This window comes from Syngnathus floridae, chromosome 13, assembly GCF_059516105.1.
Source record: "Syngnathus floridae isolate MCC-2025c chromosome 13, RoL_Sflo_1.0, whole genome shotgun sequence".
Taxonomy (NCBI): Eukaryota; Metazoa; Chordata; class Actinopteri; order Syngnathiformes; family Syngnathidae; genus Syngnathus; species Syngnathus floridae.
Window position 1 is genome coordinate 14,565,286 of NC_142425.1, and position 9,715 is coordinate 14,575,000.

The following is a 9,715-nucleotide window of genomic DNA, read 5'->3' on the forward strand; positions in this document are numbered from 1 at the left end:
GCCGCTCACACGCAGCGCTTTCCGCAAATACGAGCCCATGTACGTGTACAGGTAGGTAGGTAGGTAGGTTGCGTAGGCAACCGCTATGGATCGCGTTAAGCAGTTCATTGCTAATCCATTGGATGCCATCGGGGCCTGCGTCCAATTCACATTGAAAGTTCCAAAGAGCAGGAACAGCCCTAAGTTCCGAAAAGCCGTCGCGTGCTGTCGAATTGCGAGCTATTTCCTTTTGACCGCCTTTTGTCGAACTAAGACACCTGAGAAGTGTTTTTAGCGTCAAAACTCTTCTTGTGATTTTTTGACCAGAGTCGGGATTCTGATCCTATTCAAGCTGCTTTGCACATACGCTGGCATTTTCTTCTTACCTCTTAGTCAACATTTGCGTTCTTTCTTGGACATTTTCACGTGAGTGTTCAGGCCTTAGTTTTCAGGTAAGACCAAGCTGTTGCAAAACAACTCGATGCAAAATACATACTATGTTGCATTCTAATCATCCGATCAAATGAATAAAAGATTTGAAATTGGTACGTACATGAAAGTAAGATTCACAAATGACAAAACGAAACGAGATGAATTCCTTTGTAGACATTTCATCCATTTGTAAGTCTTAGATGAGTGAATTCAAAGTGCGCTTGACCACTTTTGCTCAGAATTTGGGGGGAAACATAGGAATGAATATTCAATTCCAAAAGGCTGACGAAGAACTTGTTGTGCCTTTGGGTCGCAGGCATGTGCACCTTCTGCTCCTCGTTGCTGTTGTTGACTTGACTCCTCCCGACCATGCGACTAATCCCTCTGATCCTCTCTCTTTTTCGCTTCCCGTGTGGGATCAAGCATCCATTCAGCATGACTGACACGTGGTGGGACATAGACAGACAGACGGAGGGAGGGAGGGAGAGACAAAGAGCGAGCAGGCGAGCGGGCGGGCGGGCGAGCGAGAGATCAGGGGACGTGATGGATGGATGGATGGATGGATGGATGGATGAGAGAGAGAGAGAGAGAGAGAGAGAGAGAGAGAGAGAGATTGAGATTAGTATTGAGCGATAAAGGCTATTCCTGCTTTGTTGCACTGATGCTGGCTGGACACTTCATTTGCTTTATGAACACACAGTGAGCTTCAAATTTTCCTTCTGGCGGATTTTTGCTTTATGGGAGACCACTTCAATATCGGATTGCGTCCATATGCTCTGAGATGGGGCAAAATAGGAGAGGTGGAATCCATGAGGGACTCAATGTGATTGAGTGAGGAAGAGCATTGACCAAGCAGAAAAGAAGGAAAGCTCGTGTGTGTGTGTCTGCTTCATCCCTACGTATTCTGATCAATCGCAGGTAGATGGACAAGAAAGAGCTTGGCTTTTTGTTTCCGGCTGCATATCATGCACTTTGATGCATCGCTGCAAAGTGGCAAATCAATGATGTACATATGTGCAAGTGGATTCTTTGAACGTCAATTGAGTGAGTGGGCCTCGTCAATGACGATGCTGCTTTGAATCGGTATTGTCTGTTGAGAGGGCTGCGCAGTATGCCATGTGGTGTACGCGGCGGCTTCATGCTAGCCATCTCTACTCGACATGCTGTACCAAAACATGAGACGAGTAAGTTGTCGCAGCAGGGCTCTTCTTCTTCTTTCTTCCGTCATGACCATCAATTCATCCACTTTATTGTATCTTGCAGGCCAACCCCCCTCCATTGGTGGTGAACACAGACAGTGTGGACACCCCCCCATATGTGAGTACCACTTTCAAAATATGTTTGGAGAGGAAAAAAGAAGCGACCCGGGCGTGCGGGCGTGCGTGGGTGCGTGTTTCAGTTTGCTACATTGTGATGTTGGTTTGATTTCCAGAAATGGTTCCGCCCTAACTGGTTACCTCTGGATCCAATGGTTGAATCCAGAATAATATGGGCCCAGATGTCATTTTACTGCTAGCCAGCTGCCAGCCACAGCAAATGGGCGTCCAACTTGATTATGTAATTGCTCTGAAATCCAAGGAGATTACTTTTGTGACGTTTCGCTTACTATCCCATATCATTTCAAGAAAAGCACAAAGGTTAAAAATGACAACTCCACGTGAAATGATTCTTTTCCACGATGCCGTAAATATTTGAGTGTCCGAGAATAATCTCAATGAATATTCCTTGTTGGCAATTGTACGTGGCGTAATGATGGAAATGAAGTCTCAACTCATGTGAAAGCACCAATTACAGACAAGGCGATTAGTCGGGATGCCGCTTGTGTTCATATATGGATGCCAGAATATGAAATCATTCCATCTGATTTGAGTTGACAGACTTTGTGATGTTTTTGTCTTTCATCCTCACAAATCCCATTCTCTGTTTCCACATCAGGTCAATGGAACAGAAGCAGACTTTGAATATGAGGAAATCACATTGGAGCGGGTAAAAACAGAAGGATTTCTACCAATACCATACTAAAGCTACGACTATTTCCTCCAACTTTCTTTCCTTTCTTCCCCGTCCGTCCGTACGTCTCCTTCCTTTGTGCGTTGTCGTGTCTCCTCTCTCAATGATACTCTCCTTTGTCTCTCTCTCCCTGAGGCTCTCTTGCCGTTCATTCATCCATTCATCCATCCGTTCATCCGTTCATCCATCCATTCATTCATCCATTCATTCCTCTGGCTGCTTCTTCTTTTCTCCTGTGACCTGGATCTGTCTGCTCGAGTGCCACTGCTTTCAAGACACATACACGCAAATAGAGAACCAAAATGAGCCACAGCCATTCACACATTGAAAGAAAGAACCCAACACTGTCAAACAAACGGTGCCAAATCATTCGTGGCTTGTTAGTATTTGTATTAGGACTAGTACGTAGCGGCCGTGTTGCCGCGAAAACGCTGACCCCCGTCATCTGTGTTTGTGCACAGGGTAACTCAGGTTTGGGCTTCAGTATTGCAGGAGGGACTGACAATCCCCATATTGGAGAAGATCCGTCCATCTTCATTACCAAGATCATACCCGGAGGGGCCGCGGCCCAGAATGGACGACTCAAGTGAGCGGCACGCGCACATCCCTGCGCAAAATCCTTTCATTTGATAATAGAAGACAATACGTAGCGACTATGTTGAAGTTGGAATGGATCAAAGCAGCGTTTTGGGCAACTTGTGAAGGGATTTCGGTTCACGGCAACAAAAGTCTCGGGAAAGGCGTCCATCAGAAAGCGGGTTAAGCCTGAAATCAGGGAAAAGGAAGCTACGTCAATGAAAGCGTCACTCCCTCGCCACCGTGACGCTTTTCTGTCAGAAGAAAGCCGGAGTTTCGACGGCGGCCCAGCGTAAGCTACGGCTTACCCGTTTGAAAGAAATACGACGGTCATGGCGGCGCAATCCATTTACGCGGGGAGGGGCCGTCCGGTGGGCCGGCGGGCGGGCGGGCCGACGGGGTTTGTGCTTTCTTCATTCTCGGAAGAGTTCTTGTCGGAGCGCTGTCCTTTCGCAAGAGACTCCATCATTCATATCAAACACGTGCTTGTTTTTTTTTTTTTTTGCAAGCCATAGCTTTTTTTTTTTTTTTTTCTTCCCCCCGGCCGGCCGGCTGGCCGGTCGGTCACATTGATTTCTGATGGGATGCTGCCCGCAGTCTGGTCTGGCTCAAGGTCAGCTCCTTCCTCCACATTAGACCGAAACATCTATCTGGAATACGGCCAGCCGTCCGAGCCGTCGACGTTGTCGTGAATTATATTGGTCGGAGCAAACGTAGTACCTTAAGTAGGCACAGGAAACGGAAGAAACGAGGATGCTGTCATTTGTTCAACGGCTGCCCATTTGAATTGTAAATCGCTCTTACGACGACCTCAGATTTGATTTGAATAGCTACCCGTGCAGCTCTTACGATGTTGTCGCTCGCGCAGGGTGAACGACTCCATCGTCCGGGTCAATGACACCGACGTCAGGGAAGTGACCCACAGCGGGGCGGTGGAGGCACTCAAGGATGCCGGAGGTTTGGTCCGACTGTGCGTACGACGCAAGAAGAGCCTTACCGATAAAATGGTGGATATCAAGCTCGTCAAAGGACCCAAAGGTAAAGAACGACAAACACAAGTACTTGCAAATGGATTGATTGAAAAACAAAGTCCATTTTCAGAAGATTCAAGTGTTGATTGTTTCTTTTCAGGCCTGGGATTTAGTATAGCTGGTGGAGTGGGAAATCAACACGTTCCAGGTGACAACAGCATTTATGTGACAAAGATCATTGAGGGGGGTGCTGCACAAAAAGATGGCCGGCTACAGATAGGGGACAAACTTGTAGCTGTAAGTATGCTTTTCATCTCAATCACTATTGACAATGAACACATGGAATGGAGTGGAATGGAATGGAATGGAATGGAATGGAATGGAATGGAATGGAGTGGAATGGAATGGAGTGGAATGGAGTGGAATGGAATGGAGTGGAATGGAGTGGAGTGGAATGGAATGGAGTGGAGTGGAATGGAATGGAGTGGAATGGAATGGAGTGGAATGGAATGGAGTGGAATGGAATGGAGTGGAATGGAATGGAATAGAATGGAATAGAATGGAATAGAATGGAATAGAATGGAATAGAACGGAATAGAATGGAATAGAACGGAATGATTGAATACACACATCCATCCATTTAATGATGTGTCCCCAGGTAAATGCATCTTCTTTAGAGGAGGTTTCTCATGAGGAAGCAGTTGCGGCCCTAAAGTCAACCCCAGATGTTGTTTACCTCCGCGTGGCCAAACACACTTCTGTCTTTATCAACGAAACCTTTCCTCCTCCCGATGTCACCAATTGTAAGTATCCGGTTGCTGTTCCATTCAAATAGATTGCGGGGGGTGACAGACGCAAGCTTGAATAGCAGCCCGAGCTATTCTACTTGATGTTGCCGACATGCTTTTGAACCAAATTTCTGAAACAGGCTGGGAAAATAACCAATCACAATTTGGAGTACACCCTCTCAAGCGACCGCTGCAAAAAAAGGAAAACCTGGTCGAGCGCGACACAGTTTTGATAGGATGAGATGCTCAGGACAGTCTGAAGTGCTCATTCATGATGTTGACTTTAACACGATGTGACTGGATGATGAAGGAGACCTGCTTTTGTTTTGATCCCAGCCTACCCTTCGCATCATGACAATCACATAAGCCCCTACATGAGCGGGAGCCAGTCCGTTAGCCCGGCCCCACTGACCACGCCCAGATACTCGCCGATGCCCAGGTCGGTGACGGAAAATGACGACTTCACAAGGTAAGTGACGCGGCGGTGCACAAAAGACAAACGCTTGTAATGTTAAGGTTAACCTTTGACGAGAGCCCAAATTCACCGCCTGACCTCTGCTTGCAAGGTCGTGACGTGCGTCCATGTGTTTGGGTGCGCGTGCGTGCGCATGCTTGTGTCAGTTTGGCAGATGGCAATCAGAATTTTCATCCGGCATGTAAACTGAGGTCACATACGTAGACACGTGCACATTCACTCTGGGTCGGGTCGGGTCGGAGCTGCTTTACTATCTTTAATCCATTTTAATGGGAGGATTACAGCCTATCACAATCCACGTCACTCAACTGGCGTCACCGTGGTTACTAGAATATGACTCCGAACGTCATCATCTTTTTGCCCAATCGCAATCTTTTCACGATAATAAATCGGATAAGCTGCAGACTGACTGCCGAATGGTCATTTGGATGTCTGCTCTTTCTTTCCGAGCTTCGTGGTGGTGGCCTGTGTGTGTGCGTGTGTGCGTGCGAGCGTGCGTGCGTGCGTGTATATCCGCGTCTACATATGCAGACGTGTACGTATATCTATACGTATACGGATATACCTAACCCTGAAATCTACGCTTTCCACAGTATAGTGCTTCATAATGTTGAACATTTGAATTTCATGATACGGTAGCGCCATCTACTGGGCAACCGTAGTGAGCTCTATCTTTCTTTCAACCGTAATGCATGCCTCGTCCCATCTCGGGTGCATAGGATACAAACGCTCGCCCTCCCTCTTGAAATTTCATGTACAGGTGATACAATGTGAGACCAAGAAGAATTCTTTCCAGCCTAACAACTGTTGGTATTTCCTCTTTGATGTTGTCACTCCTCCCTCCCAAACCTCCCTCCCTCCCTCCCTCCCTCCCTTCTTATGCATAGGGTTAACTTGGCTTTACCGCTGTAGACATGCTTCTACACTGAGGGAGGGCCTGTTTTGAAATGAAAATATGTCTTTTTCCATCGAGTTGAGAAGCGCCAAAAGCGTCTTGTATTCTTTCCCTCAGGGAGCCTCGGCGTGTGTTGCTCCAACGAGGGTCTACGGGTCTTGGTTTCAATATCGTTGGAGGGGAAGATGGCGAAGGAATATTCATCTCCTTCATTCTGGCTGGTGGTCCAGCTGATCTTTGTGGGGAACTCCACAAGGGGGACCGGATCCTCTCTGTACGTGGGGGCCAAGCCAAAGCCAAGATGTTCTTTGCGGATTTGGCTCTTTGCTTTCTCAAACTACGAGTACGTGTCTTTGGATGTAGGTGAATGGAGTTGACCTGTCGACAGCCACGCACGAGCAGGCGGCTGCGGCTCTGAAGAACGCGGGACAAACGGTCACCGTCGTAGCGCAGTATAAACCGGAAGGTGAGTGGGACCGGACGGACCCAAGTGCCAACGGCCTGGCTAATGTAGGATGAGTAAAGCGGGAATGGTTTCAGTCTCGTTCTTCTTTTTGATTCCTATAGTGCTGATTAGTGACCGTTGAATGAGCTTCGTTCAGCCCTTCTGTTCATGCTGTGTATTGGTGTGTGCGTGCCTGCGTGCCTGCGTGCCTGCGTGCCTGCGTGCACACGTGCGTGCGTGTCCTTTCGAAGGCCGTGTTTGTCCGGCTCCCGTGGCAATACTGAGCAGCGACCTGCGGTGCGCCCTCTGCTTCCGCCGCATAAACATGCCAAGGTGCACATAGATACTTCCTTCGAATGTGAGTGAGTCATGCTGTGTGTGTTTATTTGTTGATCCTTCTGTTACTATTTATACGAGGAACACGACCTGCTGTCATCGAATGCAGAACAAGTGCAGATACATGCATACGTATGTCCAAAGTGATGATGGCGCAGAAAATACCTACGTACATATTGATGAAGCTCTTTCTGCAAAGTAGTGGGACAACATGGATTGATTAAGAGGTGGTGCGAAGAAAGGAGCAGGCTGCAAGTGGCGCTTGAGTACATTTGGGTTGGGGCCAAGTGCGCCAGTGCCCCAGGTACAGCCAATGGGCAAACGTTGGTGCTTTTGACCTTCCATGCGGTCGGTGAATTTGGAAGCCATGGAATATTGATTCGTCATCCTTGTTGTGTATTTCAGAACCTTTTCACCTCGGCGATCATTTCAGGCGCAGATGGGTTTGGATGTAACGAGGAGCTGATTTGGCAGCTTCAAATGTGCTCTTCTCCCCCTTCCTTTCCTGCTCTAGTCAAGCCTTCTGTTTGCGTTGCGTCTTAGTCACACGGACTACACGCAACTGTCACATGGACTACACGCAACGGTCACTGTCACGCGCACACAGACGCAGTCCGTGTCTGTCGGCAGCAATGCTGAGGTGCCGCGCAGGGGATGAGCTCCGCTAGCCTTAGTCCGCTTATGACGCTATATGCTCGTGCCGTCTATTTGTTATGAAGCGCGGTGAGGCTTGCTCGTGGCAAAAATGAGCCGTGGTTGTGTGCTCAAGATTGAACGTTTGTACGGAGGTCTGTCATTTGTCCATCTTATCGTGTGATGGATCACAGCAACGTTGAGAGCGCAATCGCGTTACCCATGCGTACGTGGTGTTTCATGCTTTTCATTCCCTTTTTTCACACACTTTGAGATATGATGCTCGTTGACCGTGATGCGCAAGTTGAAAGTGAAAAGAAACATGCCGGGAATGAATTCATACTAGAGCAATTCAAAGAGCGGAGACAGACGGACAGAGAGAGAGAGTCATGACTGAAGATGAAACGCATCCCTGACTGGTTTATTTTTCGGCCATCGCAGTACTTATTAGTGAGGGCTTCGTGAAAACTCCCTCCAATCAAAAGGAAAAATGCTTGCTGAAGCTTTTTGTGAAGATGTGTGTTGGTGACTGTCACTCCCTGAGCCAAAGTAGGGCAGGAGAGCCTGGCATCACCTCGCATTTCTGCTGCATGAGTGACCTGAGGAAACAGTGCCTGCCTGCCCGCGTGTGCATGTGTGTGTCTGTGTGTGTGTCTGTGTGTGTGTCTGTGTGTGTGTCTGTGTGTGTGTCTGTGTGTGTGCCTGCCTGCCTGCCTGCCTGCCTGCCTGCCTGCCTGCCTGCCTGCCTGCCTGCCTGCCTGCCTGCCTGCCTGCCTGCCTGCCTGCCTGCCTGCCTGCCTGCCTGCCTGCCTGCCTGCCTGCCTGCCTGCCCGCCCGCGTGGCTGCCTGCATGGCTGCTTGCCTGCGTGGCTGCCTGGCTGCCTGGCTGTCTGCGCCTTAAAGCAAGCTGCTGTCAGAGTGGGAGGAGCGGCCACAGCGAACAAGAGGAGCGCACTAGAGAGCGAGCCTTAGCATCTGTTGTTTCTGTAGCAGCCAAGCGGCACTGGAAGGATTTTGAAATACACACACATTTTTTTTCTGCATCTCGACACTTACTTTGTCATATTTGCACTGGAGCAGGCTCACGCGTGGAGGTGCTCTGAACTCTCGGTCCTTTTTATGCGCTCCCTCTGGCTTTTTGGTGGGACTGCTCCATGCACTGACACTCATCTAAAAGTCGCCTCATCAGCATCATAGCGCACGCAAGCAAGCGCGCAAGCACGCAAGCAAGCACGCCCAGCCTGCCCTCCGTCCGTCAGCATGTGAGTACCACCGTTGAAAGAGACAAAAGCTGAAAGGACTCAGTCGCTAGCTTCCTGCCTGCCTGCCTGCCTGCCTGCCTGCCTGCCTGCCATTTGTCACATGCAACATAAGAGAGGATGAGCACCTCTGCTTTTCTTCTTGAGTTGATTCGTGACAATCTTCTTTTCATTTGTTTCCCAACAGTGCTTTTCTTTAGTTGTGGCCAATTCCCTTCATTTAGCTCTCGTACATGAAGTCACTTTTCTCTGTTTTGTGTCCTTTCCCCTGTTTGTGGTTGTGTCCGCCGTCTTGCTTTGAATCCCACGCCACAGTTTTGAGGCCACGTGCTTGCGTCTGTTGACTCAAACTATGCTCATGCAAAGATGGACGGAGGTCAGTGATTGGGTGGGGAAAAAAATGGATTTCCTCCAAAAGGTCACTTTGACTGTCGTCGTGAGTGGCGGTGCTCCTTCTATCATTATCCTCCTCCTTGCGTGAAATACTTTGAGCAATGGATACCCATTGTCTTCAGAATGTGCCAAGAGGCTGATTTTATGCCTAGGAAGAAGAAGAGGGGAAAAAAAACGAATCGAGAGGTTCTTAATAGCTTTGGTTGGCGTGTGTGTGTGTGTGTGTGTTTCCTGTTAGTTATGCACCTCAAGTGTAACCGAATTAGCTTGGTTTGATTGGATTTTTTTTCCACCAGAGAGAGTCTTGCTGCAGGCTTTGGAACCAAAGTGATCACATATGCTTGGACCTATTTTGGCTGTGATCAAATATATACGTACCGTACCATCGGCCACATAGCATAATTGCCCGAGTCGTATTTCAATATTGTGGGAAACCAAGAAAGGATGCCATTTTTTGGATAGATATTTACCGTCTACACTTTTACGCCAGGAGAAAAGTGTTGTTAAGAAAGGCGCACTTGTT

At 48.5% G+C, this 9,715-nt stretch overlaps 1 protein-coding gene across 3 annotated transcripts in view; it reads left to right on the forward strand.

Annotated features, from left to right (window-relative positions):
- Positions 1 to 9,715, forward strand: part of LOC148389118 (discs large homolog 1-like protein) — a 34,104-nt gene that overhangs the window by 17,965 nt on the left and 6,424 nt on the right. For all 3 annotated transcript variants that reach the window (XM_088393534.1, XM_088393533.1, XM_088393535.1), the window contains 9 exons: positions 1,675 to 1,728; positions 2,347 to 2,397; positions 2,883 to 3,007; positions 3,866 to 4,035; positions 4,129 to 4,265; positions 4,627 to 4,771; positions 5,093 to 5,225; positions 6,244 to 6,400; positions 6,490 to 6,592. In XM_088393534.1, the coding sequence (XP_088249660.1) occupies positions 1,675 to 1,728; positions 2,347 to 2,397; positions 2,883 to 3,007; positions 3,866 to 4,035; positions 4,129 to 4,265; positions 4,627 to 4,771; positions 5,093 to 5,225; positions 6,244 to 6,400; positions 6,490 to 6,592 (1,075 nt within the window). The remainder of the gene's footprint in view (positions 1 to 1,674; positions 1,729 to 2,346; positions 2,398 to 2,882; positions 3,008 to 3,865; positions 4,036 to 4,128; positions 4,266 to 4,626; positions 4,772 to 5,092; positions 5,226 to 6,243; positions 6,401 to 6,489; positions 6,593 to 9,715) is intronic.